The sequence below is a fragment of the Phyllostomus hastatus genome, unplaced genomic scaffold (genome assembly GCF_019186645.2).
Source record: "Phyllostomus hastatus isolate PE091 unplaced genomic scaffold, TTU_PhHast_1.1 phas_scaffold_755, whole genome shotgun sequence".
Classification (NCBI taxonomy): Eukaryota; Metazoa; Chordata; class Mammalia; order Chiroptera; family Phyllostomidae; genus Phyllostomus; species Phyllostomus hastatus.
In genome coordinates this window covers 4,661,237-4,688,940 of record NW_025334039.1, presented here as the reverse complement: position 1 = coordinate 4,688,940, position 27,704 = coordinate 4,661,237, and the positions used below count along the sequence as shown (strand labels likewise).

General features: G+C 49.3%; 1 protein-coding gene across 2 annotated transcripts in view; it reads left to right on the top strand.

The window, feature by feature from the left end:
- Positions 1-15,520, top strand: part of CHST11 (carbohydrate sulfotransferase 11) — a 245,524-nt gene extending 230,004 nt beyond the window's left edge. For both annotated transcript variants that reach the window (XM_045826661.1, XM_045826660.1), the window contains exon 3: positions 10,377-15,520. In XM_045826661.1, coding sequence (XP_045682617.1) covers positions 10,377-11,231 — 855 coding nt within the window. In that variant the 3' untranslated portion in view covers positions 11,232-15,520. The remainder of the gene's footprint in view (positions 1-10,376) is intronic.
- The last annotated feature ends 12,184 nt before the right edge of the window (positions 15,521-27,704 follow it).

Sequence of the window (27,704 nt, the reverse complement as noted above, 5' to 3'; positions counted from 1 at the left end):
TTTAAGACTTTATTTATTTATCATCAAGGTTGGGGAGAAACACTGATCAGTTGCCTCTCACACCCCGCCAACCAGGGGCCTGTTCTGGAACCCAGGCATGTGCCCTGACTGGGAATCGAACCAGGGACCTTTTGGTTTGTAGGACGATGCTCAACCCACTAAGCCACACCAGCTAGGGCTGTAGGCACAAAGTTATTCGCCCTTTTCTAAGTCCTGCAAGTACTGGGCGTTGAGTGCCTAGCATTTGGGATACAGAGATGCCCGGGACCTGTCCTGACGCCTGGAGGAGGGGAAGGAGGTAATAAACTCACATTGTTCACGGCGATGTAACTATGATGGGGTGGAGCAGCTTGAGACAAAGGGACCAGGGTGGTGCAAGTGGCTGTCTTGCGGCCCCAGGTGTGTTGGTGATTGTGGTGGGGGGAGAGCAGTAGCCTCCTGGGCGGGGGTTTGGGGCCCCATCCTCAGAGCTGGCTCGGCCTCTCCTGTTTGCAGAATAAGAAAGCACACAACGTGCAGAACGAACGCCCAAGAGAGTGGCCCGCATGGACCTTCTGAACAGTAGGGAAAGGAGATACTGTTAAAACATGCTACTCGATTAAGAAGTCAGTTGGCCTTTTTGGATGTCTCTCAATCCGTAGTTCACAGGGAAAGTCCATGCACACTGGACAGTCTGCTGATACGTATTAATAACAAACTCTACACGTCCAGGAAACTGCTCTTAGACGATCAATTTGCTAAACGGCTGCCAGTTCGAGTTGCCCCGTTTGGTTCTCTCGGTCTCCTATGTCGGCGAGACACTGAATCGCCAAAGCCAGCCGTTCTGCACAGGTGCCAGATATGTTTGATATTAACTGCAGAACCCACTCGTGGGAGAACGATGCTCCATCAGCAGCTCTCAAAATGGGACGCAGGACCACCGGCCTTGCAGGACCACTCCGGGGTGGTGGTACCCTTCAAGAGCAGGTGCCAAGGGCAGCCAGACCCCCTGAGTCAGAATTTCTCAGAGCACCAGTTGCACCTACGTAGGAATTCACGGTTTACCGAAGTCCCCTGTGATTCCTGCATACACGGAAGGTTGAGAATTGCTGTGGACAGAGCAGCGTGCGCACTGGCTGCTGGCCGCGTGTGAAGCAGCAGCCCTCTAATAATTACAATGATGAAGAGAATGACTGGTTACTGAGTGAGTGCCCGCGGTGTGCCGGGCACCACACTAGTGCTTTCCTCACGGACTCTCACTGAATCCTCCAAACGACCCAGAGCAGTAGACACTATTATCGTCCCCATTTTACAGCTGGGGGAACTAAGACTGAAGAGGTCAAGTGATTTGGACAAAACATGAGTAGAACGTTCTGGTGAGTCTGGGAAGAGAATCGGGAAGAGAGTCCGTGGAGCCCGTTGGTCCAGGGAGGGAGAGAGCAGATGGAGAAGCTGGGGGGAAATCCTAACACCCTGCCCCCGGATAGCGTTGCCCCGTGGGCAGCTAGCTCCTCGGGGTGGGACGCTGTCGGCCCTGCGGCTGCGCAGTGGAGCGCTCCTCCCCGCCCTCCCGCCAGCAGCCAGCACCGTCAGCAGGTGCACGTTCTGCCCGCCCCCTGACTTCCGACTTCCCAGGAAATCCAGCCTCTCGAGCAGCGTGGGAGCAGTGCCCCTTCCCCACCATTGTCCCTGTTCCGGGCCCCCATTCATCGGAAGCCAATCCGGCTTGGCAGCCACCCCACTCCTATTCCTGTGCCCCTTCCGCACCCTGCTCAGGCCTCCGGAAGCCCAAGCAGCTGATCTGAGATGGAAATGAGGCCTTCTCGCCGCACCTGGCTGGGCTGGGGGGGGTGGGGGTGGGCGGTGGGGAGCCCGGCAGCATGCACCCTGGCGCCAAACCCTCCTGGGCCAGCCCTCGGCGCCTGCACCTTCTCACGATTCCCTCCTCCCGCTGCCTGGCCTCACCAGATGGGTGGAAAGTACCAGTTTCTCTCCTCATCAAAGGCTGTTGCGGGCACCCAGAGCCCATGTCTACCCGACGCCGAGAGCCCAGCTGCCTCTCCCTTGGCCTCTGGCTGCTGGGCTGATGCTGAATCTCTTCACAGCTGCAGGATTGGTGCCTGAAACCCTCTGGGAGAGGATGGGGTGGGGCTTCAGGGGGAGGCACCAGGAAGCCCACGCAGCCTCCTCAGCCATTTGACGGCCACCCCCAGGTCAATCCTTCCCACGTGCCTTCATCCATTCGACAAAGCCTTAAGTGTCTAGTATGTGCCCGGCACTGGGGAATGCAGGAGAGAACAGAACAGTGAAACTGCCTGCCCTCCCAGAGTTCATACTCTAGAAGGCAGGGACACACAGAATGAGCACGTGAGTTGTGATGTAAGCACATAAATGTTAGAAGGAGGCCAGCGTTACAAAGAAAGCCAAAGCGGGGAAGGGATGGGGAGAGCCGAGATTCCACTGGTGTCTCTCGGCAACTGCTGCTGACTGTTAGCTTTCCCGGTTGCATTCTGGAACTCCCGCAGTCCGCCCAGTTCCAGCGGCTCCCCTCCGCACAGCTGCCTACTGGTCCCATCAACTGAGCACTGAGCACTGAGCGAGGCAGCTGGGCTGCGGGCTCCGGGAACGCCTCCCCCCACCCCCACCTTCCTGGGCGCCCTCCCTCCCGTCACATGTCTGGAGGAGGGTGCCAGCTGGTGGCCCACCGGCAAACCCAGCCCCAACAAGTAGGGTTTGGCCCACGCCATTTTTCGAAAATGTGTTTTTTAATTGTAGCTAACACTCAAGAATGCAGAGATTACACATTCAATCTGGTTTACTGGCTTCTCTCCAGAAACGGAAAGATCTTGAAAGACCAGGGCTCCATTCCCTCCTGACTACGCGGGTGAGATCCCACTGGCCTCTCCCTGCCTTCAGGTGGCTCGGGGACTCCCAGCTGACTCTGGGGGGCGTTTGAGTTTTTTTTCCTAACTGAGGTCGTCAAATGGAAACCCCGCATACAAAAGAAGTCCCTTGACCACAAGCCTAAGAGCCCTCCGCTCATTTGTTCCTGCCCACAGAGCTCCCAAGGGGAGCCTTAGCTCGCCTCGTCAGCTGAGCCTGGCCGGCACCCAGCCCCGGCTCACCCAGCATCTCCTGCACGCCTGCCTCACCTTCTAGGGCTCAACACGCTTCCCATCCATTGCACCTCCTCCCTCCATTTGCTTTGGGAAGGTAGCGAAAGCTCCTGCAGAGGTTCCGTCCTTGCAGTCAAACAGGCGTTTCCCTTGTGACAAGTTCAAATCCTAAGAAACCGGTTTCCCAGGCCACGTTCATGTCCGTTGATGCGGGATCACATCTTCCTGAGAGCCTCTAAGTTTTGCAGACCAGACTACTCCTACAAAGGCCCAGTATTTCTCTCCTTTCTTTTCTAAACATGAAAGTTTACTTTAAGCATTCCGTAATTCCCGGTGGTTCCCTATGGACACACCCAAACACATCTGAGAGCAGCGGCCCTCTGGACCTTTGACCTCTGGCCCCACTGAGTGGAAAGTCCCTTCCATTAAATCTGGGGAGCAGGAAGGTGAACTTGCCTAAGACCACATGCAGGTCACTGCCGAAATCCGGTCTGTGCTCTAGTTTCCAGCTTCCGGCCTGGGAACGTCAAAGGCAGTGGCCCCCATGGGGCAGCCTTGGAATCCCCAGGGAGCTGAGCACACCCAGAACAAGCCCATCAGATCTCTGAGGTGGGCCCGGGCCCCACTGGTGTTCGGAGCTCCCCTGTGATTCCCAGTGAGCAGCCAGGGCTGAGACCCATGACTCTGGGGGCTGTCCTGGAGCCGGTGACTCCCAGTGGGTCTGTAGGCCCTGGGGGGTCACAGACCATGCACAGGGCATGGTCTCAGAGCATGGGCTGCCTGGATGTGAACCCCAGCCCCAGTTTCTAGCTCCCTGATCTTGAGCAAGTTACGTGTTCTCCCTGCCCCTCAGTTTTCCCATCCATACATTGGGTATACTAATATTATTTAGAGTACTAATGATGCCCGAGAGCGTGAGGACAAACAGTGGCCGGAACGTAGTAAGTGCTCAGTAAACGGCAGCCAGTGCACTGTGTCTGCTGCGTGCCTCTTGTCACCCTGGGTATAGGTTCACCAGCGATTCCTCATGACTTGCCTTTTGGTGAGACTTTAGGAATTTCTGTACCAGAAGGGAATGTAGCAGAATCACAGCAAATCAGACCATCAGGTTCTCCTCTCCCCCTCCTACCCAATTCTAAAATCGACCAGGTGGCAACCAGGCAACTGAGGGAGGGGTTTTGCATTAGGATTTTCAAGTGGAGAAACCGAGGCCGGGTCCACGCTACCGGATGTTTAGGGCAGATCTCGCTAGGCCTCCCTCACTTGGCGCCTCCCAATTCACCTCCGTCTGTGGGTCTCCGCCACTTCTCCCGAGGCTGCTCCTCCTTCGGTTTGGGTCCTGGTGTCTGAGAGAAATTGTAAACACCGCAGAGGATGTTTTAATTTAAGGGAACCCAGCTCTTCTGCCTTTTAAGATGAAATGCAGTCAAGTTTGAAAGACTTCTTTAAACAGTTCCCTAACTTTCATACTTAAACTAATTATAGATGCCTTTTTAAAATGTCCAAATTAAAAATAGACATCTAAACGAGAAGGCAGGACATAGCCCAGAGCCTTCGCGTGTTCACAGTTTCCTAGAATCAGCCCTTCCTCTGACCTAATTTATACTTGTGGGAGATGAAAGGGAGGTGGAGGGAGTGGAGGCCGGGGCTGGAGGCAGATGCAGGAGACTCTTGGCAGCGGACGGCGAACCTGGATTTCGTGTTCTGTAATTAAGAGTAGGTCTGGAGGGGCGAGAGATGTTCCAGGACAGTCGTTTCCTCATAGTGTGATGCTGTGGTTCTCAGAGTGTGGTCCCCGCACCAGTAGTGTCAGCCTCACCTGGTGGAATGGGGTCCCCGCAACCCCAAGTTCGTATGTTGAAGTCCCATCTTCCAGTATCGGTGAATGGAACCGGACTTGGAGACATGGCCTTTTTAAAGGGGTGATTAGCCCTGGCCAGCGCGGCTCAGCTGGTTGGGTGCTGTCCTGCGAACCAAAGGGTCGCTGGTTCAATTCCCAGCCAGGGCACATGCCTGGGTCGTGGGTTCAGTCTCTGGTCGGGGCACATGCGGGAGGCAGCTGGTCGCTGTTTCTCACATCAATGCTTCTCTCCCTCTCTCTCTCCCCCCTTTCCCTCTCCGTAGTCAATAAAAGAAAATAAAAGTTAAGAGGTGATTAAATTCAGTCCAATTGGGCAGGCCCTAATCCAGCAGGACTAGTGCCCTCATAAGAAGACAGAGACGCCAGGCACAAGTGTGTGCTAAGGGGCAGCCACGTGAAGAGCAGCAAGAAGGTGGGCATGAGCAGGCCAAGGAGAGAGGCCCAGAGGAGGCCAACGCCCCCCCCCCCGCACCTCCAGAACTGTGAGAAAATCCAGTTCTGCTATTTAAGCCACTCAATGTGTGTGTGGTATTTTGTTCTGGCAGTCCGGGCCAACTAGTGCACTTGGGAGCTTGCTGGAAATGCAAATTGCTGACCTACTAAATCAGAAACTCAGGGTGGCACCCGGCAGACTATAGCTTAACAAGCCCTCCAGGTGGCGTCCACATGTGCTGACGGTTGAGAACCGCCAACGTGAAGGACTAATACTTGGTGGTAGTGAGTCCCCCCCAAAATGATACGTGGTTGGAAGTGTGGGCTGGTCTGCTAAAAATGTAAGCCTTCTTTTAATAGGCCCTGGAGAAGTTCCAGTAGGTTCTTGAATGAGATGGTGTATATGAAAATATTCTGTAAATGCCAGAACGTCCCGTGGACTTGCGGTGGTCGTGCATCGTAACATTGGCGTTCAGTCAGCTGGGGCAAGCCACCCTCTGAATACTCCGTCACGAGCAAACGGAACCAAGAATCTCCCTCCCTCCCTGACCGGAACGCCCGCATGGCTCAAAATCTCGTTCATCTTTCCCCCGAGCGTTTGGAATGCTGCTTCTTTCCAAGCACAAAAACAAGATTTAATCACATGTCCCCTTTTGCCCCTGCTACTAGGAAGCTCACAACCAAGGGAGAGCCTTAATCACAGCCCTCAGAGTCCGTATATTTGCTTTTTCCCTGTTTCAATTTTATACTGCACTTATGTCCTTTGTTGTAGTCGCTTCAAATACCTTTGAGAGAGAAATATAGAAAAGGAGTGAAAGGAGAGAGAGATGGGTCTCACGGCTCTCGGAAAATGATCAGATCGACAGACCTCTGCTTTGTGACACTGGTAAACATGGCTGGAAAAGACAGGTGTTCTCTTTCGGCGACAAGGAAGCAAACTGCCCGTCATTGACGAGTCCTCTTCACGCCCCTGTCTTCCTGTGGTCCCCTTGCTGTGGGTTCCTTGTATAGTTCCCTAATATTCAGGGAGCTTGTTTGTTGCTGAAGAGTCGTTACTGTCACAGAAGCTCCCGTGAGCCCTGCTTGGGGACCAGTGTGGAAGTGACGTGACCGGATTCACATTTTTTTTAAGATTCAAAATCACTGTTTCCCTGTGATTTCTTACCTGCTGTTGGTCGTACAACAAACAGGGAGATTTCTGGAACAGCCTGGGCTGCTATCAGAAGTCTCTCCAGCCCCGTTCTGGCCGGGTGGTGAGGAATTACTCTCTTCCTCTCACCTGTCCAGGGCTCCCCTTAACCAGGTTCCTTCAATCAAGGCACAGGGGTCCACAGAACGAACTCCCAGCGATCTGGAGTTCTGTATGAGAGTTGTATAAACTTTGTATATTTATTTTGGTGATAAGATTTTGGAATTAATCAAAGCATTTCTGGATTGTCGGGCCACCTTTCTGGCCCTTGCAGGTGAACTCACGGTGCATGCGTCCATTCATGGTCCTGGTGGCTGCGTGCACGCCTGTTCTCACCGTCACATCTCATTAGCAATGGGCAGAGACAAAAACAGGTCAATGATGAGCTCGTACCAAGTTGCTGGGGTCCAGCCTCGGCGGGTCTCAGGGTCCCCGAAGGAGGAACCGCTCAGGCAAAGAGACTGAATCGAGGCACCCAGTAGGGGGCCGGAGGACAGCCAGGCTCTTTGGGCCTGACTGACTCACCAAGAAAAGTCAATCTTTATTTTTATGGGGGAGGTTATACAACATTCAATGCATAGTGTGATTTTTAAAACAGGAACGGTTACCATAGAAATAACTTCGAGAAGTACAGAAGGTTTTACAGATCAATCATGTTAAACAAAGAAATAACTGAAAAGTACAGGAGGTCCCACAGATCAACCATGTTAAACAAAGGTTATTTTGGCCAAGAGGGTTGGTTATCCATCAGATAGCCAACGAAGCTATACGGGCACAAACTTTCAGGTGCCAATTAGTAACTAGGTGTCTATGAAGATTCTAGGGATTGGACTAAATTAAAAGGGTACAAGGGGTGATTTATAGGTTATATAGGAATTAGCTATTGTCCGTTGAGGTTAGATTTGTCTAGGTTAGGTAACTGGTTTCCCACCTAGGTCTTTTGATTTATACATCTAACGGCGGGGGCATGTTTTGTATTCGTTTCCATGTATTGAGATTATTATATCCAACTAGAACTCCTTGCTTCTTTACCCACCTGGTCCCATTAATAAACATTCCTGTCCAGGGTATGGGAGGGGTAGTAGCTCTAATAAATCTTGAGCTTTTAAGTGGTGACTCCTTAAGGAGCATTCCTAGCAACATTCTCACAGCTGGTCTCCCATAGTTTAATCATGTCCTTAGCTTCCCAGGTGGGGGAAGCAGGCAGCATTAGCGTTGTTAGGGATTTCTGCTCTGTGGTCAGCAAATCATTTCGCGCAGAATCAGAGGCATCGTGCAGATTTTTTGTTATAACCCAGGTGTCCAGAAATCCCACCACCTACTGCTAGCAGGGACAGGCCTACAGGAAGAGATAGACAGGAGATCCAGCCACAGTCGCCTCTGCTGTGCAGACGCGTCTCATCCAACCCCGACTGTGTCAAAGGTCAGCTGTTGGTCGGCTCCCAACACCAAGGAAAGGTCACGTGATGTCAGTGACTAGGAGGGAGAACGCGGTGGGGAAAGGGAGCCCTGGGGCAGCGCAGCGGAATGAGGACGGGGCAGGGAGTCTGCCCGGAGCCAACAGCGAGCCCCGACACGCTTCCCGCGGGGCTTCCGTCGCGGTGACACAGCGTCATCCGCCAGGGTGCCCTCGTTCGTTCCGAAAACGCCTACATTTGTTTTGGATCGCATATGCCTACTTTTATAGTTAGTACGTTAAATCAGCGCTAGTCTGAAATTGTTTTAAAATAAAAAGTTAAAAATTTTTTTAAAAAATCAATTAAAATGGTTTGTTAAAAGAAACATTCAACACTAGGGCCCAGGTGAACACCCTCCTCCGAGAAGGGCCCGGCTGTGTCTCCCGACCGAGAACGCGCTTCTCTCTCCCGACCCCCGACCCAGAGGCCCCCGCAGGGGAAGCGCTGCCTCGTTGCCGCGGGTGTACCATTTGCCATCTCAACCGCCAGGGGAACGGGGAAGTGGGAGGGAAAGAAACCTCAGATACCGCATCGCAAAGCCGCACGGAGCCGTTTTCTGTCTCTGCGATTGGACGGAAAGTGATACGGTGGCATTGTTCCGTTTTTCCTGCCGTTGTGGTTCTGAGTGCAGTGCTGAGTGACACGCCCCCATCGGGAAGGCCAGAGAATTGTCTCCAACTGGAAGGAGCTGAGAAAAGGGGGGGGGGAATCCCCTTGTTTCTCTGCTCATTTAGTAATTTATTGCCTTCAAAAGTGTCCAGAACGATTCAAATGGGCAAAATTGATGGGCCCTTTTTCCTTCCCTTCTATTTCCTGTAGGACAGTTTGTTGTTGTTTTTAAATGGAGTGAATGTTCCTCTTAAGGTGATGAATACAGCTGCTAAGAAGACAGGAAATTCAAAAGTCAGTTTTCCTATTCAAAATAAACATTAACCGAATTCCACGACCTAGGGCTGGCCTGCAACAGTAGGATGTCCCCACCCCGGGGAAAGTCTCTGGGCGCTGGAGGCTAAGAGGCAGCCGCTCCAGGGTGGCGTGGCCTCCTGTGTCCTGTTCTCAGTGGTTTGTGAGAACTGGTTCAGCCTGGAAGTGAACGGCCTTTGGGGAGAAACGTTTGCTCCTCGAATTCAGAGGCGTGCGCACACCGTCCCGATGGAGGCTGCCAGCAGTGCCTCCCGGAGTGTGAGCCCTGTCGGAAGGGGTTGTATCTCCCAGCGGAGCCGAAGAGAGGGCCTTGTGCATTGTAGATCTGCACACATGTTTGAATGGACAGATGGATAAGGCAGAGACGAAAAGCTCAAAGCCAGTACGTGCAAATACCCGCACATTTTGGGTGCAGTTGATATAATCCAGACTCAACAACTGCCTTATGCACCAAAGCAAATGTAATAACTAATGTAACTGAAGCCCAGGAGTTGGGGGTGGCGGGTCTGGTTTCAACAACATACAAACCTAGGTATTCAGGTGATGTCACTGGGAATACCTCTCTCTGTCTTCCTGCTCTGTCCCTTCCATTCCCAGTCTAGCTGTCCCTGCACAGTAGCCCTCCTCCCTGTCCCCAGGTTCCAGGTGCCATTCTCACAGCTCAGCAGCTTGAGAGAAAAGGGAACTGAGAATGGAAAACGGATTCCCACAGGAAAATGGAGACACTGGTACCAAAAGGAGCAAAAAACAACAGATGTCCACCATGACAGGCTTGTAGAAAAAACGGTTCCCCTTGCATTAAAATAGAGCAACCAAATGCCCGCCGTCCATCCTTTCCTTCCACTTCACTCAAGAAGATGGAGTGCTGTGCGCATCAGGGGGAGAAGACAGACCTGAGTTGAATGCTGACTCTGTCTGTTGCTCGCTGTGTGATCTCAAGCTAGTAACGTAACCTCTCTGAGCCTCACTTTCCCGTTTCTTCCCAGCTAGACGGGAAGCTCCATAAGGGTAGTTACCACGTGGTATGTTTTATGACTGCATCCCCAGTGCCTGGCAGCACACTGCCTGGCACAATGGCGGGTACTTGGTATTATTAAATAAATCAACAGTGGTTCAAATTTGTTATACAGAGAAAAGGGAAACGATATATATGTAGCTCTAGTAAAACGCCAGTCACACGGACGATGGCGGATGAGTGATGGAGTTGATCATTCTATCATTCTACAAAGGAAGGGTGGCGGCACAAAGAGCAGAACTAGCTGGTGGAAAATAAGAAACGCAGAGGTAGGCCGCTTAGTGCTCCATCGCTGCCTTGGTGGCCTGCATGGGCCGTCACGGTTATGGATTGTGGAAAGACAGAAATATACTGCTCACAAGTATTGAATTGAATTGTTATTCCTCTTGTGTCCCCTCTGCAGCTGGAGCTCTCCAACACCGCGGTCTTGCACCAGATGAGGCGGGACCAGGTCACAGACACGTGCCGGGCCAACAGCGCCATGAGCCGCAAGCGGCGTGTGCTGACGCCCAACGACCTGAAGCACCTGGTGGTGGACGAGGACCACGAGCTCATCTACTGCTACGTGCCCAAGGTGGCCTGCACCAACTGGAAGCGGCTCATGATGGTCCTCACCGGGCGGGGGAAGTACAGCGACCCCATGGAGATCCCGGCCAACGAGGCGCACGTCTCCGCCAACCTGAAGACCCTGAACCAGTACAGCATCCCAGAGATCAACCACCGCTTGAAAAGCTACATGAAGTTCCTGTTCGTCCGCGAGCCCTTCGAGAGGCTGGTGTCGGCCTACCGCAACAAGTTCACCCAGAAGTACAACACGTCCTTCCACAAGCGCTACGGCACCAAGATCATCAAGCGCCAGCGGAAGAACGCTACCCAGGAGGCCCTGCGCAAAGGCGATGACGTCAAGTTCGAGGAGTTCGTGGCCTATCTCATCGACCCGCACACGCAGCGCGAGGAGCCCTTCAACGAACACTGGCAGACCGTCTACTCCCTGTGCCACCCGTGCCACATCCACTATGACCTCGTGGGCAAGTACGAGACGCTGGAGGAGGACTCTAATTACGTCCTGCAGCTGGCGGGAGTGGGCAGCTACCTGAAGTTCCCCACCTACGCCAAGTCCACAAGAACTACTGACGAAATGACCACAGAGTTCTTCCAGAACATCAGCTCAGAGCACCAAACGCAGCTGTACGAAGTCTACAAACTCGATTTTTTAATGTTCAATTACTCAGTGCCAAGCTACCTGAAATTGGAATAAAGGGGGTGGGAAGGGGGGGAGCGAGGGAGAGAATTGTGCTTTTTAATTTAAGATTTTTATTTGTCAAAAAGAATTATATGAATATTGGGTTATTTTGTAAATTAATATTTCTTTGGGGGTGATGCTGCGAGCAGCATAGCGAGAATTATTTAAAGCCCTTAGCAGGGAAGGACAAGCGGTCCGGGCAGGGGAGTCGGGTGGGGTCCCTGTTTGTAGACACGAATACTGCAACACTGTCTCAGAGGTTTCCTTGTGTTCTGGTGAATTCCATGAAGTGTGCATTCCACGAATTCTAATTAATATTATTTATAGTTATTTAAACACAGTCTCTGTATAGAGTTCATTTTGTGGCAGCAAGAGTCCAGTGTCTCCGCATAAGGAATCTGTGTTTCACTCTTCGCTTGCTCTGGCTCATTCGGGGGTGTGGACGTCCCCACTCGCCGCTCAGAGACGCACTGTGTGATGACAGCCGTTGCGATGTGGGCTGATGCCCCCGTGCTTGAAATTCTGCTAGAAATAAACGGAAAGAGGCACCTTTGCAAGGGACGAATTCCAAACCGATTTTCAGTCAACCCAAAAGTCCCTTGCCCTAAAGAAATGTGATTTTTGTTTAACCCAAGAAGAGAACTGATTGTAGCTTTTTTTTTCTTTTCACCAGAATTAGTAGTCTGCTAGAATAGGCTTTTCTCAATAAAATGTTAACTGGCAGTGCCAGTTGTGATGAAGATGAAGTGGTTGTTGCTTTGTAGTCAGAAAGTGTTTATCGAGCAACTACTATGTGCTGGGCCTCATTCTGGGCCCTGCAGATAGAGCCCTGAGCAAAGCCGATAGTCTCAGCCCTCGGGAAGCTTTACATGGTCACAGAGTCTCCAGCTTGACAACTAGCAAACCCCTAAGATTTTAGACTTCACGTGTGGTTAGGACTGTTCATAATCAGGTCCATGGCCCCTACAAATCTGCATCTTCCTATGACCCAAATTTGAAAACCACATGCTTGGAGCAGGCCACTGAACTTGGTGAGTAATGCAAGCTCAGTGCCCAGCATACAGGATGGCAACGATGTTTCTTATCACGTGCCTGGTCTAATTTATTGGTAGTGCCTGCCTTTAAGCCCTGGAACAGATTGAGCAGGCATAGCATGGGAGAATGCTGTGATTGATTAGTGATGTCTGCTCTGGGGCAGGGAAGGGGAACGTTAGCTGCATCCAGTGCCTCCTCCTGTCATCTCCAGCCCAGTAGCCTCCTGGTAGAAGTGTTGTTTTCTACCCTTGCCGTATAATACCATGGTGGGATTCCTACACCCTGGAGATTCGCAATGGCCTGGCGTTCCTACCCCTCACGAAGGTCAGGGGCGGCCTCTTGACTGTACACACGCACATGCGCACCTGCTCTCGAGTCCTCCCAGGGCTAAAAGGACCTCAGCACCTTTGTGACCGCCGTGCATGAGCAGCAAGGACAGCCTTCCGTGATGGCGAGTCACGCCCCCTCCCTCCGGAAGGCTGCAAACGTTCACTTCCTGCTCCTTGCCGATTACCGCCTGCGCATGCTCCCCGTCTCCAGCCATCCCCCCCCCCACGCCTCGGTCGAAGTTTGAGTCACATCCCTCTTAACAGCTAGCGAATGAGTTGGTAGCAGATACTGTATATAATAATAATAGTTCTAATAATAGGGGTGGGGTGGGGTGTGGGTAAGTTTTGCTTTTCATTTTGTTGTTTGATGCAGTACATAGCCAAGGGGTGAGAAGAATATTCTAAAACAAACAAAAAAAATGAATAATTTATTCACAGAAACTATGAAAATTGTATGGTAAAGCTCAGAGCCTGCCCAGTGAGCTGTCGCCGCCACATCTCACCGAGAAAATTATTTTAATGAATGGGAGCGAGGTGGCCGGAGCTATTTATAAATGCCGTGTGCCTCCTTCCGAGCTCTCTCCCCTTGCGAAGGGCGCGGTGACTCTACCCTTGATGGACAGAGATTGTTGCGGCCTGTTTTACCAAGCAGAGCGACAGTTTTTGGCTGTCCCTGGAACTGGGAGTCTGGACCCTATTTCCAGGCAGAGGATGCTGTCCTCAGAAATAGAGCTTCTGCCAATGAGACAGGTTGTCCAGCATTTTTAAGTACGTGTGCTCTGTAGAACACAGGTTCTAGGGGATGTCAAGTTCGTGTGGTAGGTACTAAATAAGAGTTTTGGGGTCACGTGTTCTTGACAAAGGAAGTTAAGTCGGTTTCCTTTCTGCTGGACTTTTCAGAGCCTTGAAGGTGAGCTGTGCATTGTGAATTCCCAAGAGTGTCACTGAGTCTGTAGCGTTTCTGACCTTCCGTGACCGGGACACGCTGTTTTGCAAATTATCTCACGGAGCTAGTGTTCCGCGGAGTACACTTTGGTTAGGTTGGTTTAGCCCATCTGAGGTCTTCCAGGACAAAAGCTTCCTCTCTCACCTTCTCTTCAAAAAACAAAAGTAAAACAAAAAAAAAAAATCAAAATAAAACAGCACCACAGTGTCCAAGCAGCAGAGGTACGTTATCAAATGAATTCACCAGCAGTGGTTCTCATCCTGGATTTGACCACAGGCAATGGAAGGGAAGTTTGGGGTGGTGTGGACAGAAGGAAGGGGGGAGGGCAAAGGCCACTGTGGTCCCCCGCTGCCTCAAGCCTTAGGTTGCTCGATGCAAGCAGAGTGAACGCGACCCTTGACGAGTGCTTCTTCAGGTCCAGGGGTTGGAATTGTTCACTGTGTGCTTTTCGGTCCTTCAGTGGAAATGCACTTGGATTTCCTGAGTTCCACGTTTCCGTGTCCGCCTTCGATAGGCTCTGCGAGCACACTCAGTGCTGTGTGCAGGTTGCCCTCTTGCATCCACGTCCCCTCTTTGATGTGAGGAGGAACATCCCTGGGGGATGGCCCAGCAGTGTGGTTCTGCAGCGAGGGACCCTTTCTCCTCCTGTTGTGTTTTGTATTCATATTTTACTTTCTAATGGTATACAATTTTTTAAAGTGATTCACTGTTTTTGCAGAAGGTAGAAAGTATTCTGTGTCCTTTGTTAAAAAGAATTCATGAGCGGAAATGTGCCTGGAAAACAAGAGTTTGGGGGGGGGGTTCTGTTTTGTTTTTTTGGTTTTGGTTTTTGTTTTTGTTTTTTAAGGAAACTGTTTGAAAATGCTTTCTATCGCATGCTTAGCTGGAGAAAAGTACAGGCAGGTGTCCCATCTCCGAGCCACTTTTCAAGGGTGCTGCTGTGTTTTCAAAACCAGGTACAGTCAGGGTAGTATTTTACAAGGACATTCCCGCTTACCTTACCGTTTTGGTTGGAAAACCCTAGAGTGCTAGTCACGGCGTTGGAATCCCTACAGCTTCTCTGGACCCCCCTGTCTGCCTCCCCAGCCGGTCTGGGAAGAAGGGCAGTCCGCTGACCTGTGGTGTCTCAGAGGGGACCGTCCTTCCCACCTGTCCACCAGGTGAGCTTCCCCATCCTGCTTGCTCAGGATCTGGACGCCACAGGAAAGCAGCAGGCAGTGGACACTCCTGTCGGACCAGTGGTCCCAGGGGCACAGCCCCAGAAACAAGGGTCTGGAGGGTCTGGAAACCCTGCTCATAGAAAAGCAAGTCCCTAGCACACTGGTGGAGTCTGGTGGAGTCTGCACCCGTACCGAGGCAGTGGTTGCAGAAGTCCCTGCTCTGACCCAGCAGCAAGCCGAGGGGACTCTGTCCCTGTGGGTGGTGCTCAGAGCACATCCCTCAGCCCAGTCCTTCCCTGCACGCACGCACACACACACACACAACCGCAGCTGCCCCCTTCTGTACAATCCTGGAGAGCAGAAGCCCTTCCTTGCCCACTCCTACGTCAGCAGGACTGACCTCATCGCTCTCCCCCATTCCTACAACCAGCATTTCCTCCGGCTCTTTGCCGTCACGACCAGTTGGACCCTATGAACAGGCAACGGGACCTTCTGCAGCCAGCCCGGCTGGTGGCCGTTAACAGGCGCGTTTCAGTCTGCTTCTCTTTGTCAGTGCCGGTGGGGCTGCCTGTGCCGTTTTCTGACGAGCATGCTCAGTGTGGCGTATGGATGTACAATTGAACATCTTTGTGGAGGGTGACTTTTTTTTACATATTTGTATGCAGTAGAGGGCTTGTTGTCGAGGGCTCCCTGTATCTCCCCGTGCTGTTCAAGAAAGCCGAATTCCACGTTGCCAACAAGAGCGTGACATGTCCATGAACCTTCCTCCAGGAAAAGCCATTCAAGCCTGATTATTTTTCTAAGTAACTTCAATTAAATTGAAGGAAAAAAGAAGCTCCTCTCTGTGTATGGTTTGTTCATGGCTCGCTGACAGAAGACTATGGGGGTGGGGTGGGCCGTGTTCCTTAGCGCGTGGGGGGTCCCGCTGGCGTGCATCAAGGAATGGAGGAAAACGGGCTCGTGGACCCCGCCAGCAGTCTGGGCCACTGCAGAGACCACCGGGGCTCCAGGCCCTTTCTGTTTAGTGGATGAATCAAGCTTTCTTCCTTCCATTTGTCTGTCAACTCTGTAGGGTCCGTGGTAGCAGACCTCCCATGACCGTGTAGTCCCACCAGCCGTGTGAAAAATGAGGAAACAGAGACCACCGAAGGGCGAGCGGCCGTGGAGAGACAGCCAGTGTACAAACCCCGGTCGAGGAGCCTTCAGAGTCCTCCACTTCGGGCACCGAAGAGCATGTCTCTCCAAACGACCGTCCCGCAGTCTGGAAGTTGTAGACCTGTCTCTCCAGCCCCAGTCCCCCAGTTCTCACCCCGTTCCTTTGCCGAGCCCTCCCCCCTCCCCTGCATAGTTTCTTTCAGTTCCATCAATGGACATTTTTAAGCTTTATTGATTTAAAAACATGATTGATTGATTGATTGATTGATATTTTGCTAAAGAGGAAATCCCTCAAATCAAAGTTTTTTCTCTATGTCATTGTATTCTAATTTATTTAAATGTATTGTCTAAACATTTTCACATGAGAATGTTGGATGAGACAGTAGATGCCACATTTCGACCACACCAGACACGGTTCATAATGTGTCCACTCACCAACTGGTTGTCATTGCCAGTGGCCTGGCTGCCACCGTGCCTGGTGTCAGATCACCACTGTCCTCTCACTGGCCCCATATGGTCGGGAAATGTCCAAACCGTGGAGCTTAGCAGTCTGAAATCCGTGGGAAATGCACTTCTTCTTTCACGCAGTGAGTGGATGTGACTGTCACGGCCTGCCGCTGTCTCATTTGGGACACTGTGAAGGTCGGGGCAGCACATGGGCGAGAACATCCCCAGCTTTAGTTTACTCCCCGTGGAAGGAGGCTGAGACGCCCGCTCATCATCGGCCAGCGAACCTGATGGTATGTCAATGGCGCCACAGGTGCTCGCTGTCTGACACGGCAGAAGCTGCAGAAACCAAGGCGCCCGTGGCCCAGGACATTGCCAGGGCCAGGCCGGGGTGGGGTCATTGTTGACCCACCGCCGAGGGAGCAGGAAGAGCCCCGGGCAGAATGATCAGTGTGCGGTGCCGGCACATCCTTTCTGGGGAAGGGCTTTCCTTTCTCACGTTACATCTTTCCTACGTTTTGGTCTTCAGATAGTTTTTACGATGACAGATGTTAGTAGTTGTTATTAGAAAGTAAAATATTGGCAATCCCATGTCAGCCCCCAAAGTCATTTCAAACACTTTCTCAACAAGTCATGATATCCAAAAGGACCAGGAACCCTTGGCCAAGAATGCATCTGAGACAGGAACTGAGGGGCGGAGACTCAAGGGCTCGGTGGAGGGCAGAACTCGGGGTCCCCTCCTGGGGTGCAGCTCCGAGCTCCGCCCAGCTGGCACCCACCAGCCTGCCCTCACGTTTGGAGCCCTGAGGCCCTGGACGGCTTCCGGGAAGGAGAAGACTGGTCTGTGTGCGTTCACTATAGAGAGCTCACTGGACCTCTTGGGTCTAGGGTGATGGGCATTCCAGTATGAACCAAAAAAGGGACATTCTAGCAAAACTGACATGAGAATAAAACAAACAACTCCCTCCCCACCCCACCCCCATTCCCTAATCCTCTCCTAGCACCAGAAGCTGTAGATGGAACAGTCAGATGGAAGCAGGCTGCTGCTGCCCGATACGTTGCTGGCTGAGAACTGTTCACAAACATCCCGCCTCTGTCTCCTCCTCTGACATAGGAACACGGTCCCATCTGAATGATGCCCGAGTGGAGATAAATGAGAACCCTTGAGGCCACCAGCCCCCGTTCATCCACCAAGCAGATGTTCATAACTTGGGCCTCGGTGTCCTCGACTACAAAATGAAAAAATTGAGCTATATATGTGGTTTTTAATTTTTTTAAGGAACCCCTTTAAAGTATTTTGTGTGCTGAACACTCCTATCTAAAATGAAACAGAAATGTTGGGATCGAATAGTTTGGGGCCCAGCTGAGCCTCTTTTCCCTGTAAAAGTCCTGTGGACTTTCCTGGACCCCTGGGGTTCCAAGGAACACTGTTCGAGAACCATTAAGTTAAAGGACTTCTGAGCCCTTTCAGCTTTGACATGCGCAAACGATCTACCCAAATCTTCCTTTGTGACTTTACACCAAAAAGTGCCCTTCGAAAGGGACCTTGAGTCAAAAGGAGTATCATAGAAGTCAAAACCGATTGAAGAAAGGAGTTAAAGCAACAGCATCGGAATGAGATGAACACGGAAGAAAAGAAAGAAGGAACTAGAAAAGTGAGAAGGCAGCAGCAGGTGCAGGAAACAAGTAGCTCACACCCAGGCCCAAGGTGGGGACCGAAGTTTACGCTCCTCTGCCCAAACGGTCCACGAGCGAACGGCAGGCTCCAGATTCCAACGAACCCCTGTTAATTTGAAACACAAGAGACCGGGCTCAAAGACAGGCTCTGCATTCATCTGCTTTTTATTTTTCAACGTTTGTTTTTAAAAATAATAGAGCATCTCGTTCTGACAGAATAGCCAGGGCCTGGATTTCACGGTGGTTTGGACAAGTCGGCTGCCGGGGACGGTTATTGTTTGTGGCCGCGTCCAGCCTTGGGCCTTCGCCAGAGCCAGAAACAGCTTCGTGCCTGGAACCAGACTGGCAGAGGGATGAAAAACATGCCTACAGGAGAAATGGAAGCAGGACCCCTGACTGCAGGATGACGCCTGCACACGGAGCACCCGCACACAGCTAGCACAAACAGACTCAGTGGTAGGGGGCTCAGAATTCTCGCTCTCAATGTGGTCTTTCCCCAAAATCTATAGTTCCATATAGAAAGTTGCCCGTAAAAGTGGCTGACTTTTACTAACCAGTTTAAAGTGTGCCCTATAATGTGTCAAATGCTTTCCAGTCAATCCTCACAACAGCTGAGGTAGATATTGGTACCCTTTTCATGGGTGGAAGGGAGCAGAAGAGTTGAGGAGTTACACAACTTGCCCCAAATGTGTCGCCCATTAAGTGGCAGAGCCAGGGTTCCAGCCAGGCCCCGGGGGACTTCCTACCCTGTTGGAACTGGCGTCACGGGCCGGCCACACTTGAGGCCAGAAGTCTAAATCTGGGGGTGATGGTGCTACAAACAGACATGGAGAAAGATGAAAACTTTAGCCACAGTGGCCAAAACTGATTAAATATCATTGAAAGACACTATGAGTATGAAACAAAAAAAAAGCTGGAAGCCTTGACCCATGTGGCTCAGTTCATTGGACATCATCCCACAAAGCAAAAGGTTGCGGGTTCAATTCCCAGTCAGGGCACATGCCTGGCTGGATAGAGGGTTCGGTCCCCCGTTGGGGCGCAGAGGCAACTGGTCAATGTTTCTCACATCAATGTTTCTCTCTCCCTTCCTTTCCCTCTGTCTAAAAATAAATAAATGTGATCTTAAAAAAAAAAAGAAAGCTGGAAGACTAAAAGGGTAGAGTTCAGACTAAACCAGTCACTGAAAACCAGAAGACCTATCCAAATAAATGAGGTTTCTGCCTATGCTGTTGCAACAGGAAACACTCAGTTCCCATCCTGTGTTTCTCCTTTACTCTCACACCACTGTCACTCGGCACTTCGCTGTGACACCAGCTGGCTGTCCTTCCGTTGAACTCCGTTCTGACGCCATCTACCTGGAGACAGCATCAGACCCCACGAGCCAGCGAAGAGGTCTCGGTGCCACAAGACCGCCTCATCCCCCGCTTCAGATGCCAATCACAAATCACCCATGCTTCTGACCAACTGGCTATAAATGAGAGGTTCCCACCACCACCTCCTCGGGTTCGATTAATTCGCTAGAGCAGCTCACAGAACTCAGGAAGAGTTTCCGTACTGTTTGCCAGCTTGCTGTAAAAGATACGATAAAGGCCACGGGTGAGCATCAGACGGAAGGGCTGCACCAGACACACACGTGGCAAGGGGCCTAGGGCAGTGTCCTTGCTCTTCCCAAGCCCTCCTCTCTTCCAGAACCTTCACCTGTTCACCAGCCCAACCTGGAAGCTCTCCAAAGCCCACGCTTTGGGGATTTTTATAGAGGTTTCATCACTTCTGCGTGATCAGTCATGAACTCCATTTCCGGCCCTTCTCTGCCCCCTGAATAATGGGGGTAGGGCTGAAATCCAAGCTTCTAATCATGGCTTGGTCTTTCTGGGGATCGGCCCCCTTCCCAGAGCCCACCAACAATCACCTCATTGAACAGAAGACACTGTCGTCACCCAGGGAATCGAAAGGGATCCAGGGGCTCTGTGTCAGGAGCGGAGCTCCAACGTCCGAACAGCAGATGCTCCTGGTGCTCTGACCACTTAGGGAATTACAAGGGCTTGGGAGCTCTGTGCCAGGAAGATAGATAGATGATAGATAGATAGATACATAGATAGATAGATGATAGATGTACATTCATTCAGGGCCTGGCCCAAATAATGTCCCTTTTTTATTACAAAATCTTTTATCACAAAATCATAAGCATGTAATTCTGCAACATAACAATATCACACTCAAGCACACCGTATGACATTTTAGGTGAAATATTCAAGTTAAAACTATAAATTATTACACCCTGATTATTAACCTACTAACCACACTCAAGAAGGCATTACTTCTGTGGGACCCTGTAAACATGTGTTAGTATGTGTATATATTATATATTATCTATAAGTATGTATATTATAGTATTATCTCATAATTGTCTATTATAGTATGTTGTCAAACCAGCTGGACATTTGAACAACGTTTGGTTTGGTTTTGTTTTTCTAGATTTTATTTATTTTCAGAGAGAGGGGAAGGGAGGGAGACAGAGAGGAAGAGAAACATCAATGTGCAAGAGAAACATTGATCAGTTGCCTCTTGCATGCCCCAAAATAAGGGCCTGGCCCACAACCCAGGCACGTGCCCTGACTGGGAATCTAACCAGCGACCTTTTGGTTTGCAGGCCAGCGGTCAGTCCACTGAACCACACCAGCCAAAGCTGGACGTTTTCAAAAAGGTTGAACTTCACATAAAAACCAGATAACAAAAGTAAAATCTAACTTAGGGGTCTCAGGCTGGGCTGTGAGCCTACAGAATGGAATGCATGAGCCGTGAATATTCAGAGGGTCTGGACAGAACAGGCTGACCTGGGTTTCACGCGTAAGCCCCAAATCAAGTTTCAATGGCAGCTGACTGTTCGGGGTAAAGACAGTGTGTTCGAGCAGCCGCTCACGTAGCAATGCCGCCCAGTGCACCCTGGGGTGAGCCGCAGAGGGATGGATGGCCTTGCAAGCAGTGTAGAAAGGCGAGCCAGAAACAGGAGAAGAGAGAAAGGCTGGAGGACAGATGGGAGCATCTTGGGGCGGGAACGGCTTTGGATGTCAGTCAGGCTCTGGTCTTTGTAGCTCCCTCTGCAGGCTCAGGCTCTCTGCAGACGTGCCCGGCTGTGACGCTGGCCTGGGGCAGACCTCCTAGGAGCTCCCCCCAACCCCTTCCAGGAACTTGCAGCTGTCCGGGGATGTGTTTATTCACTCATTCATTCACACATGCGTTAAGCATCCTCCTATTTCAGACGCCGTGCAGGATGCCAAGAATACGAGGATTCTAGGACTCACAACCAAGTGGAGAACACAGAAGTGCTAACAGATAGTTAGTTCTAGGATAGTCAACATACACATGAGAGTGAAACACCAGATTTTCCCCGGAAAGAAGTGCTCCAGATCAATCGCTGGAGAAACTGCAGGTGAGGGGTCAGAGCAGCAATCTTCAGCCTTTCTCAACTCATGACACACCATACACTAATTACTAAAATTCTGCGGCACACCGAAAGTAGATTCTGTTTTTGCCAGTCTGACCAAAAATTAGGTAACATTTTGATTCATTCACACCAGACAGCTGTTGTATTGGCCGTTGTCTTTTTTTTTTTTTTTAACTTGACTATCTCAGGGAAAAGAGATCAGTGCTCCCGATTGAATAGTTAGGTATTTCATGTTTTAAAAATCCTTGCGACACAGGGATTGAAAGTCGCAGGGCCGGAAAGGTGGTGCTCAGCAGGGAGTGATGTTGCCCCCTGGTGGACAGACCTCTAACCACGAAGAGGCGTCGGACTCCGTTGGAAAACCGAGAATGGGAGAACTGGGGAGAGGGTAGAATTTGTGGCTTTTAGTAACCGACGGGTGTGCGGGTGATGAAGAGGAAGAGGAGGAAGCGAGGCGGACTGGCGTGGCCCATCCTGGGAAACGGGGGGGCTGGAGACTGGGGCCACCACAGGAGCCCAGGACATCAGGAGCAGGTTCCTGCAAAGGCCGTGACGTCAGGATGGGACCTGCTGAGTAAGGCTCCTGTGGGGCATCCGAGGAAAGATGGGTAAGCGGTCTACAGCCCCACGACTCCGCAAGTGTGGCTAGTGGACCAGGGGCATGGCTATTACTCAGGAGCTTCTAGAAATGCAGAGCTCTGGGCCCTACAGGACCATCCCTTATTTTAAGAAGATGGGTGATTCACGTGCACGTTCACATTTGAGAAGCGTTGGTCTAATGCACAAGAGACAGTCGGGGTGGGGGGCGGGTCATTTTACGTTCTTGCGTATTCTTCCAGCAACCCTGAGGCATGGGCGTGGTCCGAGCCACTGTATCTGGTCGCACAGGTTTCACGTGGCACAAGGGCGCCTGGCTGAGGTTGCAGTTTGACGTTTCCCTGGAGGAAGGGATGCGTTGTTCTTACCCTGCTTGCCCTGTAGAGGGCACAGGGGCTGTGACCACCCAGAACGTGTGTTGTTCTAATTTGCACAGAGGCCCAATAGCCTACCAGTGGCCCCGGCTACCGTCCAGTGCCACGCCCCCTTAGTTGCAGTTTTGAAACCTACAATCCCCTGACAACCAAAAGCTTTTTCCTAGATCTCCAGCAAGCTCACTTGGCAGCAAAACTGACCTTAACTAACATGAGACTAATTATAGTTTTTATTTATCCCACGTACTGTGAAAATTCAAACACTTTCCTGCAGAAAATATGAATGTGTTTTCTTAAGGAGGACCCGACTGGAGTACTAAGTAATACATGCTATTTGCACAGCATTATTTTTCTAAAATGGGAACATGTCTGAGTTCTAAAACACATCTGATCCAAGGCTCTCAGATAAGAGCTGCGAATCTGTACGACCCCAGTTTCACAGATAGGGAAACTGAGGCTCAGAGAGGTTAAGTACACGAGGCAGCCAAGGTTCACATTCTGTACTCTTTCTGCATGACACGGGTTCCAGAAAGGCTTATTGAGACACATACAGGTCAGTGCACAGCCCGGGGCCTTTTCCTCACAGACAGGGGCTATTTTCAGACCGAACCCCGGGTCAGAGGCGCAAGGATCCGCCTTTCGATTCACCATCCCCTGTGCCGCCATGCCAGTCACTGTACTTGAGCGTCGTATTTCTCAACAAGCCTCCAGTGTTCTGACAGCCCTGAGCCCGAGGGCAGGCGCCCTGACGGAAGCATCCATCAACTGCAGCCTCCTTGGCAGGCACAGAGTCCCCGATGAATCGCAAACGACTGAAAGCAACGAATTCTCACTGGGCCTGTGATGGAGAGGAACCAAAGGAGAACAGAACAGCAGGGATGGTTTTCCGCTGTGCTCCCCTCCTCGTTCACCAGACCGCGGTCTGCCGGGGCCGCAGCGGAGTCCGACGCCAATTCCTTCTTTGAAAAGGCGCCCCTGGGCTTGGAGGGCGCAGTGCCTGTCATCTCTTCAGAACCCGGGGCGGCTCCGGATTCCTCTGCTCCTTCAGCAAAGAACAGATAGGACTCGGACAGAAATAAAGCAGGAGCTAGGAACGATCAGGCAGATAACAGTCGGTGTGCCATCTCCAACATTTTGCACACTCTAAAATTAGATTCATGCGATACACTCGGGCCCAGTTTCTTCACTTTCAAGTGTACATGTTGCGGTGTTGCCACGAGGTGAATGCTGGAAGTATGGCATCTTGTCCCCAAAATCAATGGCTATCCGCTATCTATTTAAATGAGCTTAAGCTTTTATTTTTAAAATGTTTTTTAAACCTTTAAAAATACTTCAGTGAATATTGAGCTCAAAATTATCTTCTGATTCATTTTTTATTCTTCTCATTGTATATGCATGAATTACACATTTATATGGATCTATCACTATACATATACAGTGATAATATATAAATATATATTTTTAATCCTCACCCAAGGACATTTGTCATTGCTTTTAGAGAGAGAGGCAGGGAATGGGAGGGAAAGAAAGAAACATCGGTGTGAGAGAGAAGCACAGATTGGTTGCCTCCCATATGTGCCCAGATCTGTCGTATGCACCCTAACCCAAATCGGGGATTGGAGATTGAACCCGCAACCTAGGTATGTGCCCCGACTGGGAATTGAACCTGCAACCTTTTGGTTACGGGACAATGCTCCAACCAACTGAGCCACACCAGACAGGGCCCTTTATATCATTTTATATACATATTTACCTATCTTCTCTGAAAGACTGTTCATTCAAATCTTTCACCCATTTAAAAATTGGCTTGTTTTGCCATTGGGTTGTAAGAATCCTTTATAGACTTTGCATAGCAGTCCTTTCTTTGGCAAATATTTTCTCCCCGTCTGTGGCTTGCCTTCGCATTTTCTTAACAGTATCTTTCAAAGAGGAGACATTTTTCATTCTGATGAAGTCCAATTTGTCCATTTTTATTTTAGGGCTATTGTGTCCCATTTAAGACATTTTTTTTTTCCCAGCGAAGGCCTCCAAGGATTTTTTCAATGTTTTCTCATAGAGGTGTCATAGTCTCACTCTTCTTACATTCAAGTCTGCATCCATTTAGAGTGGATTTTGTGTATGGTGTGAAGTAAGGGCCGCCGTTCAGCACATATCCATGTCCAGTTCCTCTAGTGTCATTTGTTGATGCTCACGTCGGTGCTTTTGTCAACAATCAGTGACCACACACACACACACAATCAATCAATCAATTAGTCAATCAAGCAACCACACGTGGGGAGGGGAGGTATTGTTCTGGACGCTGTTCTGTTTCATTGATTTGTATGCCTGTTCTTAGGCTGACCTCAGCCAGTCTGAACTGTTGGAACTTCACAGTCAGCCTTGACATCTTGGGTAATTTCCTCCAGGATGCCTCTTCTTTCTTACCTTGTACTGCCCATGACCTCCGATGCCAGGTTTAATGGAAGGGGTTAGGAGGGAAGCGTTCAGCTTTTCACTGCAAAGTTCGAACATGGCTCTAGGTCTTTTACTCAGCAAATTGAAGTGACCAATTCACTATTATATTGTGAATTTTGTAACTGTGTTCGTGGGAAATACTGTCCTGTAGTTTCTGGTCTCGTAATGCCTTCATCTGTGGCAGGGCAGCTAATGCTGGCCTCACAACATGACTCAGGAAGCGTCCCTTCTAGTTCTAGAAGAATCTAACACCTTGTCATTTGTTTTCTATTATTGTCGCTTTCATTTTTACTTTTCTTCTCTTTTCCTTCCTTTTCTTGGATTTAATTTTTTGTTTTTAATGATTCCACTTTTCCACTCTTGGCTTATTAGCTATTCCTTTGTTTGTTTGTTTTTAGTGATTGCTTTAGGATTTATAGTATGCATCTTTAAACGTGTTACAGTCTACCCTTCAAAAAATATTATATTGTACGCACATTTAAGAACTCCGCAACAGATTACTTCTTTTCCTTTTTGCCATAGTTCTCATACATTTTGTCCTACCTCACATGAACTGTATGATACAGTGTTATTATTTTTGCTTTAGCAGTCAATTATCCTTTAAAGAAACAAAACATGAGTAAAAATTTGATGTTCAACTCATCTCTGGCACCCATTGTTTGTTTGCATAACTCCAAATACATGGTCTCGTTTTCCTTCCACTCGAAAAACCTCCCTAATGTTTTTTGTACCGGCTGGCAATACATTCTCTAGTCTTTCGTCTAAAACCTTTTAATCAAATGCGATGCTTGTGGCCCTTGCATGTTCTTCCCTGCCTCCACCCTCTGTCTGGGACCCCACTCAGATAGCAGGCCACTTGGTGGTGTCCCGTCCATTACTGTATGTCGTTTAATTTTTCAGTTTTTATTTTCTCTAGGTGCTTCATTTTGGATAATTTTATTGCTGTGTCTTCAAGTTCACTGCTTCTTAATGGCAACATCTTTTCTGCTGTTAATCCCAGTGGGATTTTCCTTTTAGACACAGTATTTTTATACTTGTAAATTCCATTGGGGACTTTTTAAAGTCTCCCAGTTCTTCTTTCCTTATGATGACCATATTTTCCTTTATGTCCTTACAACAGGAAATTACATACACATTTCTTTAAGGCTCTTGTCTGCTAATCTGTCATATGCCATTTGGGGGGTCTGTTTCTATTGACCCATTTTTTACATTTTCTTGCCTTTTTATATTTCTATCAACTTTTGACTTGGTGCTGGTATTTTTTTTTAATTGTATGCTGTTGAGTGCTGGCTTTTCTTGTATCCCTTTATGAGATTTTGGACTCTATGGCAAGCAGTTGTATTACTGGTGGGTTAGATTGATCTGTTTGCAGCTTGTTTTTTAAAGACTCATTGCGGGGGTCTAGCGCAGTCTTTGTTCTAGAGCTGATTAAGCTCATGTGTAAGCTGTGGTCTTCCTGAGGACCCTGCTCAGCGCCTCAAATATTCAATGAAATCTTTCACTCTGGCTAGAGGCAATTCAGATAGTAATTCCTGGCACTCTGTAACCTCTGGAAATCCATTTTTAAAAAGATTTTATTTATTTATTTTTAGAGAGAGGAGAAGGGAAGGAGAAGGAGAGGGAAAGAAATATCAATGATTACAAACAGTGTCACTGTGAACATTGTTCTTATAAAAATATCTTTTTTTTCCTCTTAGAGGATATTTTCTTGAGATTTAGTAGAGTTACTAGAACAAGGCATATAAACAATGTTATAGTTCTCATTGCAATATTTTCTCACTGTTTCTACAAAAATAAAACCCATATACAGTGTCACTAGGTTCTGTAATATGAATATGTATTTCCCTTGGTCACCAGAACTGGACTTTTTCTTTTTAACTTATTTTCATGAGGGGGAGCCATGAGTAATGGTGCCTAGAAGACAGCTTAATTTATTATTATTTCCTTATATTACTAGGAAAATTGTGCATTGTCCCACAAGATAATTAAATGTCTGGATTTCTTGTGTGTAAACTATCTGTTCATCAACCTTGACAATGTAGCAATAGGAACTATGGTATTTATATTGCAGGACCTCATTACACTTTGTAGAATAGGAAGCTATTATCTGTTGTGCTTTTCACATAGCTTAACCCCCTCTTTCAGTTCACATACAATTTTCATTTTTAAGGATGGTGTGTCTCTTTAAATAATAAGTTTCAATTCTATTCTTCATTATCGGTGGCTCTTCTTTATCCAGAGAATTCCATCTTTTTTAACTTAAATATAAGGGATACAGGTACATTTTTTGCCATCTTCTAAGTACATTTTTAATTGGTACAGTGGCTGGCTTCCTCTTTTTATTTGCATAGCTGCTGCAACCAATTTTAGTGTTTTGGTTTCTCTTCATTCTGCACTCCGTCTACCAGACTTTAAAATCCCACAGGTCATGGCTGTGTCATCTCCACGATGGCCCTAGTGTCGAGCACAGCGCCTGGTACATCGATTGTTCATCTAGAAAGTATTTGTTGGGATCCTCCTATGAATGCTATCAGACCCTGTGTCTGGATTAACCTAGTAATTGGAAGTCTTTTTAAGAGTCAAGTCTGTGCCTTGTGCTTCTCCTATTTCTTGTGGCCTGGCTTACAGATACTAATGTTCCTTCATTCTCCATGCCCGCTAGACAGTATTTTTCTTTCAGAAAAGTCTTCATTCAATTCAAATCTGCAGTGCCCCTCCTGAAAGTTCTTGCAGCTGTGGGATAGGGGCTGGCACATTTTTCCAGGTTAATTCTTAGAATTTGTACAAAACTTTTGGTTTCTTAAGAGAATGGTCAAACTAGTCTATGCTGAAGTTCAGGTTAAAAGTCCATTTGACCTTGAAAGATTAA